Source organism: Ostrinia furnacalis, unplaced genomic scaffold (genome assembly GCF_004193835.3).
Source record: "Ostrinia furnacalis isolate ACB-3 unplaced genomic scaffold, ASM419383v2 OfSCF1746, whole genome shotgun sequence".
Classification (NCBI taxonomy): domain Eukaryota; kingdom Metazoa; phylum Arthropoda; class Insecta; order Lepidoptera; family Crambidae; genus Ostrinia; species Ostrinia furnacalis.
In genome coordinates this window covers 369,966-384,441 of record NW_021131985.1, presented here as the reverse complement: position 1 = coordinate 384,441, position 14,476 = coordinate 369,966, and the positions used below count along the sequence as shown (strand labels likewise).

At 37.0% G+C, this 14,476-nt stretch overlaps 1 protein-coding gene across 1 annotated transcript in view; it reads right to left on the bottom strand.

Annotated features, from left to right (window-relative positions):
- The window catches only part of LOC114353624 (uncharacterized), a 70,495-nt gene extending 56,220 nt beyond the window's left edge, over window positions 1-14,275 (bottom strand). The window contains exon 1 of the mRNA XM_028305684.1: window positions 13,880-14,275. Coding sequence (XP_028161485.1) covers window positions 13,880-14,060 — 181 coding nt within the window. The 5' untranslated portion in view covers window positions 14,061-14,275. The remainder of the gene's footprint in view (window positions 1-13,879) is intronic.
- Between the last annotated feature and the right edge of the window lie 201 nt (window positions 14,276-14,476).

Sequence of the window (14,476 nt, the reverse complement as noted above, 5' to 3'; positions counted from 1 at the left end):
CTTATTCTCAAAACACGTTAATTACGAGGTATGTGTAACTTCATTGTTGTTTTGAAGTCATTTGCTGATAGGAAAGAAAGGGTTTAACAGATTCTGAGAATAGATAACAATGTCACCTAACGATAAAATCACTTTCTAGTACCGTAATAGACGCTTTTTCTAAAAAAAAGTACTAAAATAGAATTACAAGAAGAGTCAATTTTAATTTTTTTTCGGAATCGTTTAACAGGCCAAGTTGCGGTTTGGAGCAGCTGGAAATAGCTTAGAATATTAGTAAATAATGCAGTTATACCGACCTAGGTTGATTCAAGTCACGATCTAGCAGGTCTTTGGAGAAAATTAGTACTTTATGTCTCGTTCCATACAAAAAAAATACATTTTTTTTTTAAGCTAAAGTATCAGGTTTAGAGAAAAATGTGATATGACATGTCGTGATGAGTGAGCAAAGGCCTATCGATTGGCAATTTTTAAAATTCGATTTTCCGGAAAAAATCCCTATGTCCGTCCACTTTATTGCCATTTCGATCCACTGTGCGCGAGGCCCTTTGTACCGCGAGGCCGTAGGCGGTGGCCCACGTCGCCCACGCCTTACGCCGCCTCTGTGGGGGCCAAACAACTCAGAGTCAAGTCAAGTTTAAGGGCCCTTTCCAACGACAATCCAGTTATGCGGGACCCAGTAATGCAGGATCTCACATTCCTGTAAAACTAGACTGTTCGTGTGAACACACAAGTGTGTGTAGGAAATTCAAATTGAAAATTCAAACGGATCGGTTTTTTGCAAGATACTGCAAACGGGATGTTCGTGTACCTACTACTAAACGGGATTCTCAAGAAAAACGGGATGTCTCCATAAGAAAGAGCCTCAGGAACTACTTTTATTATTTTGTAAGATCATTTGTTTCGATAAAATGCTGAAACAGTTAACTTCTTGTCAACAAAGTTTTGATAAATAACTTAATATTATAATTTGTTTATGAAACAGAATAATAAATAATAATAAATGAATAATAAATTTGATAAAACAGAAATACCTGTACATTACGTTCAAGCAGGTACAAAACTGTGAACTAAACAATTAGCCACTTATAACTTATTTCATAAATAAAAATTACTTACATTCCAGGTGTTATCGTAACTAATAATAATTATTTAAAGTGAAATGGCACGGAAGTAAAATTTAATTTAATTAACTCCATTCACTTTTTCGCTTGTTACGCATGCCTTTATTACATAGAAATATTGGCAATAATCGGAAAAAAAGTGATATTGACCGGAAGTTGGAAATAACGATTAAAGTTCTGTTGTCAACTTTTTAAAAAGTGGTGCACTCATCTTTCAAATGACATTATTTTATATTGGAAATTATTATTTCACGAAAACCTAGTATCCCTTCTATTGTTATTTTCAAAAATAATAAAAACTAAAACAGTCTGAAATCTAGGGAAATCCTTTGTTATGTCAATCTGATTATACCACTAGATTGATATGTTTTGTTTGTTATCGGTCATACAAGTTATAGCAAGATAAATTATGATATTTCTAGAGTAATCTGCGAATTTATCCTAATTTTGAAGTGATAGATTGAAAATAATAAAAAAATGTCGCGAACGCAGTGGCAGTTCCCGTCTGGAGTAAAGCAGGTTCTCCAGCGCGTGTTTTGTCCTACACAATCAACAAAACAATATGTCAGCATGCAACATTTTTTGTAGGCAATTTTGTTGAATGTTGACATGTTTTGTTCATTGTGTACGGCAAAACACACGCAACACTCTAAACTGACGGGAAGTGTCTTAAAGGTTCTTTGCCACTGGGAAATTAATTTGTATGTATAATTATTTTACTAATCATAGTTAATTTCACACTTATTTTTAGACTTAAACACGGTCGCACGTAACACGTTGCATCAATTATGAACCTAGAGCCTGTGCATTAAAAGAGACATTTTTTAGTGTGTTAATAAAACATTTTTATGAAAACAACTGTGTCAGTATAATTCGGATAATAATTAATGGGTACGTTTGGCGGAAAAAAGTTCTTGTAAGCAAAATGACGACCGCAAAGTAAGCGCGGTCACTGCTAAAAATTTAATGAAACACGTTACTATTGAAGTTAGCAAACGTGTGCTCGCCGACACTGTATCAGTTTATTTCTCAGCCTAGCGCTTCCAAAAGTTCCAAGCTCTTTTTTCCGCAAAACGCACCCAATGTCAAAAAGATAAGATGAGAATGACACAAGTCACCTGTAGTCACAATGTCAAAAATAGCTTTAACAATAAACCACCTGCGCTTGCGCTTAAATTCAGCATCCACATCCACCTGGTGCTTTAGTTAGGGTTCCGTAGTAAACAAAAAAATAGTAATAAAAAAAGTAAAAGGTCCATTGGATAAAACTTTCAAAAATATTAGGGAAAAGTTGAAATCATTGCAAGTTTTTCAAAATTTCTACAAGCTTCAATTATTACTAACTTAAGTTTACTTTATGTTGTGTGATGTGATATTAAAAATTATAATTACTATGAATGAAACCTTTTTTAAGTATATAATATCATTTATTTCTACGCATTATTGCAATGAGAAAGCACTATACGGAGCCCTGCACATTACGTTCCCGACTCGCACTTGGCAAATATTTATTAAGCACTTGGCAATTTGCAAAAAAACTTTACGGCCCTGGGTTCTAGTCCTTTAGGCAGCCGTTTCTCTACACATGTAACTGTAAAGTGGTCGCGCCATATGAAAATGGTCAGTACAGTCGAATTGAGAAACAGTAAAAGCAAAAAAACTACACTAGAATAACTTTAAAAGTACTAACACAACCTTAAACCGAGTCTCCAGCTACAACAAATTAAGTTTTTGTTGATTGTGTAGGGCAAAAAACGCGCTGAAGACCCGACTTAAAAACAGACTTTTATTTTTCATAAAAACATCATAATATTGTAATTCTATAACAATAGTTGCAAATTTTTTGTTATACCTACACTGCCTTGTATTTACCAGGTTTTAATGGATTTTAATCATCGAGACTGTTGACAATGATCTACAATTATTATCATCATTATTAGCAAAATGGGTTCAGAATAAAACGTAGCACAGATCTACTTTCACCTACTTGAGTCTTATCTTCTTATCACTTGAGCTGACTCATATATGATAAGATCTTAGGACAAGCGTTAGATGACGCCTTTAAATGTTACAATGATCAGGAAATCTATAAAATAAAAATGAATTGATGTTCGTTAATCTGATTAAAACTCGAGAACGGCTGGGCCGATTGAGCTGATTTTGGTGTTAAAATGTTTGTCGTAGTCAAGGGTAGGTCTAAACGGTGAGCAAATAAGAAAAGATTTGCTTATTTATTGCCTTTAAGGCGGAACAGAGTTCGCCGGGTCAGCTAGTATAAAAAAAATTTAGACGTCCTGCTGGACAAATTGTGGGTCATCAAGAAGTTTTACTTAATTACGACTTGGAAATTTCAAAATTTCAATCTATCTATTACGGGACTGTTCTATTCCCACCTCTCGTGCCCACCGCTGCAAGTCAAAGTAGCCAGGATCTAGCTTGACCGCCAATAAAACCCAACCAGTGAAGGTCAAGTTGGTCCCGGGGAAAAGTTAAACTGTCATTGGACCCGCAACGAAAATCAGAAGAACCCGTTTCATCATTATGTAATATTCTTCATGATCTTTCTTTCTTGTGCGTAACTTGGGAAGTATTAATTATTTCTTCGATTGGTTTATGTCACCGACCGTACCTCGTACCGCACAAGGCAACTGGCTACCAACAACTAGCTAAAAGCAATTTAAAGCCATTTTAGTTTATTTGGGCCGTGTTTTTAGCGAGGACGATTGAAGGATATATTATCGACTACACGTTTTGGCAACTCATTTGATGGCCATTTAGTTGCAAGATTTTAAAGCGGTTGTGATTTTAGGCATAACATCGACTCAATTATGGATTTGTATTCGAGTCACAGTTAATAAATTAACATAAATCGTCAATTTCTAGATACATAGTTCCAACTATTTGATAACGGCGCAGCTTCCTCCTGCCAGAAAGTGGTTAGTTTGATTCACAGGAATCCTATTCTTTCATCATGGAAAGAGGAATTAACTAAGTTTGAATTTTGACATACTGATTAACATGTATGAGTGTTTGTATTGGTCCATTCAAACTCGGATCGTTTGCGAAATTACACACTACACTTTTCTAAACATAAGTGTTCTAGACTTTATTTAATTTCTTTGGCGCATCTTCGAGTATCTACTTAATTTTGATTTATGAAAATTCTTTACTCAATTTATTACTTTACAACTAATGCTATTTATTCTTTAACTCTCAATAAAATTAAATCAACTAACAAGTCGTCTCGTATCGACAGTAAAACTGTCAGGTCTCATCTGAAAATATCACACATATTTCTAGCTAGATATTCGTTCGTTCGTTTCAGCTGTGGTTTCAGCCGAATGACGTCTACTGCTGGACAAAGGCCTCCCCCAAGGATTTCCATAATGACCGGTCCTGCGCTGCCCGCATCCAGGTATGGAAAAGGATTAATGTAACAGTTTTCAATGTTAACTCTCATCGTAGCAGGCCACAAGCTAAGAACCGTCTGGTGCAGGTATTATCTGGGCACGGTTGCTTCGGATCGTACCTGCATCGAATCGGGAGAGAGGAGACCCCGTCGTGCCACAAGTGTGGCGCGGCAGCGGACACGGTGGGTCACACCCTCGCAGTCTGTCCAGGCTGGGAGGAGCAGCGCCGTGTCCTTTGTGCGGTGGTTGGCCAGGACCTCTCGCTCCCGACTATGGTTACCGCTATGCTCGGTGGCGACGTAGCCTGGGAGGCCGTTGCCTCTTTCTGTGAAGATGTCATTTCGCAGAAGGAGGCGGCGGAGCGGGAACGCGAGGACGACCCCTCTGCACCCCCGCTTCGCAGACGGAGGAGGGGAGTTAGAAGGCGGTTGTATGACCGTTCGCTTCTTCCTCCCCTTGGTGGTGGCCAGCAGGTTGGAGACGCGGGGGCGCCTCCCCCTGCATAGCACAGGTTACCACCGCCGTCGGACGGGATTGGCCTCGTGGTTCCGGCTAATCCTGTCGGCCCCCCACTAGGTGGGGGCGTGTTGGGTCCCGCCGTGTAGGGCGGGACGTCCACGGAAGGCGCCTTGGTCGTTTCTAGTACCCAAGGCGCCGACCACAATGCGGCAGAGGGAACACCCCAGGTTTTTAGTGGGTTCGAGCCCCACATAACCTGCCATCCCCCGGCGGTAGGTATGGATAGGCCATTTTCCTGGGTAAAAAAAAAAACAGGCCACAAGCTAAGAAGCAAGACCTGAAGCGAGATCAACCGCGAAGCTCAAGACCGAACGCGATGGAGGACTGTTGTGGACGCCCTCTGCCCCATCTAGGTGACATAGGACCTTCAGTCAAGTAAGTCAACCTTATGCAGTTGGAAAAGGGACTATTTTGCAACAGCAAATGTAAAGCCAGATGTGCTGTCGACATCGAGTGTACATCGGATGGCACTAATGAACGCTACCACGTTGTTTACAGAAGAAAGTTTCAACTCAAGTGAAACTGCCAACAGAAAGTGTCAAACAACATCCACGAGTAGGTGCGGACGACAGCTCATCTAGGTAAACAATGTAGCATCTTATTCAGTTGGAATAGAGACGATATTGCAACAAAAATGTGTAGCTAAGTGCTGTTGTCCATACGTCAGTCATTTCCTGTCGTGAAGTTGGTAATATATGAAAACGCTAATTAAATCTAAGTGCGTGAAGTGGAAAAATAATGAAGAGTTAAATAATGCACTGAGAAGATAACTTATTTATTTAATTTGTGAACAGTTTTTCAAGGAAGACAGTAAATTATATAGTAGGAGGTAACTTATAAATTGAATCCGCTGATATTTATCAATACAACACCTGTTCAATAAACTCTTTCATAGTGAACAATATTGTTATTTTAGTTATTTAATCTGTAACAAAATAAGTATTGTCTATTACCACCAGCGCCACCTGGTTGTTCATTAAGCTATTTTGAATAAAAGTCAGTCGTTGCCACGCCATTACTGTGTTTTAATAAATATAATGATAAATAAATAAATAAATATGTAGTTCCACTTTCAATGCTGGAGTCGCATCACTTAAATATATCTTCGAGGCTTGGGCTCTTCTCAGAATGCACAAAAGGTGATCTATCGAAAGCTTTTGACTGCGCAGAACATCAAACGCCGATTCGCAAACTGCATTATTATGGGGTTGAGGACTTGGTTTTGAATTTGTAATCTAGAGTTACAAAGAGGACATAAATTATATTTTGAGGTCTTAGGTTATTATACCTTCCACAGGGGTCTACTGTGGGTCAGCAATGAACGTCCTTGATTCTAAGTAGGAACAATTTAGAACTTAACATTCATTCATTTATACAATGCCATTCGATCGACGTAAATTCTACTCATATCGTCGATGAAATATTAAATTATTTCGTTGAAAACCCGCGTTAATTCGAGCATAAATTAAAAATAACCGTTCATGCGTCCAACACGCAAAATAATTTATCATCGGTACATTCACATCTCGGATTGTGGATTAAACTAATTAAAAGATAGAGTGACTTGTTAACAAATGACTTGAAGACCCGCTAAAACAATACTTTTGACAATCGCGTGATCATTGTTTTATTTATTGCTGTCTCAATTATTTTCATTTCAATCGGCAACCTACAGCATAGATAGATAAATCAAAAAACTAGTTCTTTTGATGACAGCTGAATGTAATAAGACAAGATTCTCTTCGACAAATTAGGGTGCACGTAAGCTGCAATGAATCGAGGTGCAGAATAGTAAAATAAGAAGCGAATAAGATCCAAATGGCATAAGCATGAAGTGCATATTCCATTGTCACATGTTATGTAGTTTTTCACTCACTTTGACTATTCTATATGAAATGCCAAGATCATTGAGTTAGCTAACAATTACGCAATGGCACCAAATTTACAATAATGTAGCACTTCTTTTTCTAATTCAGTAGGTCACTGTGCGCCAACTTTGAAAAGAACTGAGTCATGAATTAGCCATTTTTACTCTCTCTTCCTCTTCTCTTTTGAAGATTTTGTCTACACGTATGGTAACGTAAAGCCTCATGGCCTTAATACTCATGCCAGCAGTTCATCACCAACTAAAATTGGTGTAGGTACTTAGACCTGTAGCAGATAATATTTTTGTTCCTTCTGATGTAGTTTAAGGATTTTGGACAAAATAAAAAAACCTTTCTTCTTTCTTTCCTTCTGATAAAAATAAAATATCAGGTGATGGGAGACGGAAAAATCATTTAGACCCGGTTTCCACCAAAGCGCAGAGAAGAGGAGACGAGAGGAATATTTGCACAGACCACAACAAATGTCATTTTTTTACGCAGTCAATAGTGAAGACGTCTTTGATGTAAACTCACACTAAGCCCCCAGATTTCGTTAATGAACACAGCTGACTTCGAAAACTAGGTTTGGCCTAATCTCTACACTGGTACACACGGTTCTAAGGATTTAAACTGCACTTATAGTAAAAAACATACCGTTCAGAAACGGGGTTTTTATGTTTTTACTCACCACGCTCTGTTTGGAGTTTGCGGTTTTTCATCCCACGCTGGGCCACACTATACTACTTTATTTGATCAATCTAAACAATACATGTTTCGGACCAAAACAATTTTTTATCGACAATTCGAATGTATTTTTCAAATAACTGNGCAATGAAGCGAGGTGCAGAATAGTAAAATAACAAGCGAATAAGATCCAAATTGCATAAGCATGAAGTGCATATTCCACTGTCTCATGTTATGTAGTTTTTTACTCACGTTGACGATTCCAAATGAAATGCCAGGCTTATTGAGTTAGCTAACAATTACGCAATGGCGCAAAATTTACAATAGTGTAGCACTTCTTTTTCTAACTCCACTCTTGTCCTATCTACCTCTCGGATTCAGTAGGTCACTGTGCGCCAATTTTTGAAAGAACCGAGTCATGAATTAGCCGTTTTTACTCTCTTTTCCTCTCTTTTTTGAAGATTAAATGTCCATGTAAGGAAACGTAAAGTCTCATGTGGCCTTAAGTCAAGCCAGCAGTTCATCACCAATTAAAATTGGTGTAGATACCTGTAGAAGATAATATTTTTTCTGATGTTGTTCTGATGTTGTAGTCTAAGGATTTTGGACTAAATAAAAAAAAAACTTTCTTCTTTCTTTCCTTCTGATAAAAATAAAATACCAGATTATGGTGATTGGAGACAGAAATAATATCATTAAGACCTGGTTTCCACCAAAGCGCAGAGAAGAGGAGACGAGAGGAATATTTGTTAACAGAGGGCTTAGTGTGAGTTTACATCAAACGTTGTCACTAGTGAGGGCGTCAAAAAAACTGAAGTTTTCAGTTCTTGAAAGTATCCGCTAGGGTCGCTGTACAATATGTCATACATCTAATGACATTTTTTAAGCAGTCACCAGTGAAGACGTTACTTCGAAAACTAGGTTTGGCTTAATCTCTACTCTGGTACACACGGTTCTAAGGATTTAAACTGCACTCATAGTAAAAAACATACCGTTCAGAAACGGGGTTTTTATGTTTTTACTCACCACGCTCTGTTTGGAGTTTGCGGTTTTTCATCCCACGCTGGGCCACACTATACTACTTTATTTGATCAATCTAAACAATACATCATGTTTCGGACCAAAACAATTTTTTATCAACAATTCGAATGCTTTGAAATGGTTAACTCAACTGACCCATTTTATTAAGATTAAAGTCGGGTCTAAAGCAGCAAAAACAATGTTTTTGTTGATTGTGTAGGGCAAAACACGTGCTGGAGAGTCTTTATTATTGTTTAACCAGTCTTAGCCATGAAAGTATCGTAAGAGATTGTAAGCAATATTTTTGAAAATAGTTTTTGATATATTAAGTTCCTACTTACACCGTTCCGTTACGCAACTATAATATTTTTTAACCATTTTGCTGTGCACTAACAAAATAGTAAATTAGTCAAGTCTTTTTTGTAACTTTATAGAATTTACTTAGGAAGTAAGTCCAGGGACTTTTGCGTTCATTTAATAAAAAACACTCGATCAAACTGAATCACAGCTCTAGGTAAGTGGTCTTAATGCATAATCTTTTCTCTAAACCTACCCAGGCTAGTAAGAACTTAAAATTGACTAGAAACGGAAAAGTTCTTTAACAGCGATAATAACTAGTCAAAGGAAAAGTCAGTCACATCCATACGAGTACAGAACTTTCCCTACAACACTATCGTGTGCTGCGATAACGTCAAAACAAGCCATTCTGACCCTTATCACTGTCATCTTTAGGAATTCCTGCTGAAGCTGCAAAGCCTAGTCAACTTGGTGTTATGTCACGAAGTCTGAGAAAGTTTATCCTAAAAGCCAACTGCTCGGTAAATATTTTGCATTTTACTAATATTAGAAAGTACAAAGGTACCGGTCAATTTGAAAACTCGGTAGGTGCGAATTGTTCGTTCGTTTCAACCAAATAACGTCCAATGCTGGACAAAGGCCTCCCCCAAGGATTTCCACAACGATCGGTCATGGTCATGACATGATCTGCATCCAGACGCTTCCCGCGACCTTCACCAGATCGTCGGTCTACCTAGTGACACTGCGTTTTCCGGCCCGTGGTCGCCACTCGAGAACTTGTCTGCCCCAACGGCCATCAAATCTACGAATTGCAAGTGTTATGAAAAAACTATTGAACTTTATGTTATTTTTTACACGTAATTATTAGATAATACATACCAGTGGAAACGACAAAAAATTAATTAAAATATTACCCAATTCAAGGTAATTACGAAAAGACTACCTATAAGTAAGCTAGGTGAAACTTACACAATAGTTTGGTAAATTTATTGTAACATAAAAAGTTATTTTAATCAAAGTTATTATGAAAGCGATGAAAAAACATTTTTAACACAAACAATTCTTATGTAATTTATTTTTAACACAATCCTTTTTGATGCATTAAAACAAGTGAGGTGTAAAAGTTAAACCGGGTTTCCAGCGCGTGTTTTGCCCTAAACAATCAACAAAACATTCAACATTTTTGTAGGCAATTTTGTTGAATATTGACATGTTTTTGTTGATTGTGTAGGGCTTAACACGCGCTGGAGACCCGGCTCTAGAATTACTTAACTTGTGCTGGTAAAAATCGTGTCTGACTAAGTACTTATGTGACAAAGAAAAAAAAAGCAAACACGTACAAAACAAACAAAGCTATCAGTTTTAGAATCTTATCTCATGTTTACCAGATTACAGGTAATACAAGACCTACTTTCAGACTAACTGGATCAGGCAAATAGCACTTTTGTTACGACAAGGTCTTGACTCTTGACTCGACCACGATAGGCTAGTTTGAAGGACGGTTTTTGTATGTGACGTCACTTTTTGTTTGAATTGGGCAAGCCTAAACATTAAAAATTAGCTGTTTAGACAGAAAATTAACCTAGGTTTAACAGCAGCGTTGCCAGACGTCCCGATTTTGGCGGGACGTCCCGATTTTTTAATCAAATTTAAATGTCCCGCGCGGGACAGGCTCCGTCCCGCTTTTCGGAGAGAAACACTCACTTCACCAGACTATTGTTTGAAACGCCATATTATTGTAAATAATAAAACTTTTTTAATTTCGATATTTTTTCTTTTTTTATTCTAAAGACGAATTTAATGATAGAATAAATCTGTACCTCTAGTACGAAAAACTTTCGAGTTTCCCTAAACCCTATATTATAGCCGCCCTAGGGGGCGCTGTTTAATTTTTCATACAAAATTTTTCGATGACACTTTGAATACGCAACGAAACGAACTCGAAAGTTTTTCCTACTAGAGGTACCTACTGTACCTCTAGCATGAACAACTTTCGTCTTCGAATCGTTTGCGTATTCGATAAAATTCGATACTCAACCTTCGAATTAAACGATAACGTGACAATTTTGATTTTCAAAATAAGTTTCGTGCAACCATTTCTTACACTAAGTTCACTTTACGACACGTCCACAAGGGTGCTGTTGTAGTTTTCGTACTATAAATCTTTTGATGGCGATTTGAGTACGCAAACGATTTGAACTCGAAAGATTTTCGTGCTAGCCGTACTGATTTAAAATATTATTTTTTTTGTTAAAATACATTTTCTATGGCTACTTATGCTATCTATTGTCACGTAAACGTAATTTTAAGTCAAATAAAAAGATAAATATTTGAAAACCTTTGATTATTATACGTTTTTTTAATATGTCCCGCTTTTGACGGAAGAATCCCGCTATTTTCACTCAAAAAGTACCAAAGTCCCGACTTGGCGAAAAAAAAAACTGGCAACGCTGTTTAACAGAGAAATGCTGATGATGAAAATTAATTAAGTTTTTTTTATAACGCTAAATTCAGCTCGCGGATTTTGTTAGAGGATGAAAGATACTTAGAGCGATAATTTAAAAGGCTTAATTTAGCCACAAATTATTTTTGCTTTAGCCATAAAAACACGTACCTATCAGTTTTGTGATTTAGAATAGAGCCTCTCTCTCCCTCATTTGTCTTTAAAAATTCTCAACGATTAGGTACCAGCTTAAGTATCACCTAATCTTAGCTAGCAGAAGATTATTGGCCCCTATTAGGACTGTAGATCTCTTTTAACAAGTGAATGAATAATTTACGATGTTATGTTGTCACGTCAACTATTTCACAATGCTAGTAAAACAGCAGCATTAAAAACTTCATAATCAATTTTTTTTTCAATGTAATTTTTTTTACTAACCAAAATACGATTTGCGTGTGCGTCACCATGGCGCGACCATATTAAAAATTGACAAAACCCCTGATTTACAAGTTAAAAAAAGAATTATTTTATGTCATTTATTCAAATTATTTTAATTCTTTCAATTTAGTACCACTTTTGATTTCACCCAGAGATACGAAAAATCCTGAAGTCCAAGGACCCAAAAACCCAAACAAAACTAGTTTATAAATATTGTCATTTTATCTAAATATTCAAGATTTGTGACAAGAAACGTTCTCAATTCCCGTCAATAACTGTGTAAGCATAGGTATTAACAGCTGTAAATACTGTAATCCTGTTACTGTTAACAGATCTAATTTTCTCCACTGTCGTCCTGCTAATCTGCGATTATCGGTTGTTGGACGCAATCTGGTGGTAATTTTGTGTCGCTGTATAAAACAAGCTTGACGAACGATTTCTTAAAGGTAGCAGGAAGGCGCTGGATGCAGGCCGCTGCCAACCGGCCATTATGGAAATCATTGGGGGAGGCCTATGTTCAGCAGTGGATGTCGGCTGAAATGATGATGATGATGAATAAAACATTTTTTTTTAATTAGGGCTACAATAGCCCAACAGTTTCGGCATCGGATTGCTGATTCCAAAGATCGCTAGTTCGATTCCCGACGACTGATGTTCCTGGACTATAAGTACCTATATTTTTGTGGTGCTATTTTTTTAAACCACCGGTGACCTTTTTTGTATCAAATACTTAATATGGGTTCGAGCTATAGTAGTGTTATTTGAAGTAATTTATGCCGAGTTAATGATAAGTAAATATTGGTAATTTAGGTAGCTATTTAGGTAATTACGATATAAAAAGATAAGATTACTAACACGTATGACGCATTATTATCACAGATTAGAATTAACATAGAGACGATTGTATGAAAGTTGATTAATAGCTTCAAAACGACAATGAAGGAATGTGAAATATGTACTTGTTGAAACGTTTATTGCGGTTTAATCAAATTATAGTTTTATTAGGGCAACAATAAAAAAAAACAACGCTTTAAACATTATTTTGGGATACGTCTGTAGTACTGTGGTAGTTCCTTTTTCTCTGAGTAGTTTCGTGTTAAAAAATCTCAGATATTATATTTTTTTTAAAGATTTATCCCTCAAATCTCAATAAGCCTACGGAGAAAAATTTAAAAGTCTAATAAAAAATAATCGAAAGGCACGAATTCGTGGAAACCGGTAATATTAGTAGTTATCGGTAACCGAACGAGACAGGTTTACATTCCTCAGTAAAATGTTGCCACTTCACTTGCACAACCGAAATATTTGCATTTAACTTATTGAGAGGAATCTGGTGGAGTCAATCCTTAATTTAACATGGCATTTTTCCTTTTTCTATCAGTTAAGGAGTTAAGTTTTCTTCGTGGTACTTTCTCGGCAATTGTCAAGATTTCACAGGCAAGTAATTATTATCCGAGGTTTTGGAGTAAATCTCTCGCACGCTAGCCAGACGGATTAGGGACTTGGGGTGGCATAAGGGTGATGGTGATGGGCACATAATGGTTTGCTTAACTAGTATGAAATGGCTAATGGACCATCAATGTGATTATTTTGCCAGTGAAAGCTAGCTACTACAATTACTTTAAATGTACTAAATCCATCAAGATAATTGCTTATCAATCAATCTCATTATTTTTTATCAATCTTACGACAACACGTTAATCGTAAGGTTCAGAATCGCTTACCTGGATGATATCTTAATGTTATGGTGACCTTTGCTTCCCCTTGATCTTTGTGAAAATTACTACAACCTTAAAAATAATTGGCAAACCTTAAGATCAGATCAAACCACGTCATGCTTTTAGCCTAATTACCTACTAAAAATTACATCAAAATCGGTTCATCTTATAAAAAATAACAAATGTTGTAAATTATTTAGGTCAATTAATTATCTCAAAAGTCACAACATTAATATTGAACAATTTAAATAAGCAAATTAAAAGCATAAAAACATTTTAATACATAAATGAAGAAGACGGATCAAGATTAACATTCAAATTCAATGCGTCATAACAAAAAAAAAGGAGACGTCACGTGTCTCACCTTTGCGGGATTTCCAATACAACTTCCTCAGGTAGTAGGCCGCGGCGACCAACAGAAGAGCGGCGATAAAAGCACCTATTGCCGCCCCCGCCACGCTGCCAGCACCATAACAATCCGCCACATCTTGGCCGAAAACACTTGGCACCAGAACCGTCACAAAAAACAGATACAAAACACCCATTTTAAGAAAAAAAACTTATTCTTTTTTCAAATCACACAGTGTAACATCACTATTATGGCACATGGACGTTCCAATTTAAGCACAGATCACATTCCTAAAGTTTGAATTCAATTTAAATCCGGAATGTCGAGTTTTTTTTTATACTCGCGGCAAAGGCGTCCGCTACATCCGGCAGCGCGATCGACTGTGGCGCGCTTGCTACGCTCGCTCAGCGGTGAATAGGCTCCGATTGTGGGACAGAGAAGGTGTGTGGAAAACGTGTTTGGACAATCCATGTGTGCAGAGTAAGCAGGGCCATGGTTAAACAAATATTTTTTATTAAAAAAAAATATTACATGTCATTATTATCCATATCGGTTAGCTCAGCCTGGCTTAGCCCAATTCCAAATACCTACATAATTAAAAAATATTTTGTT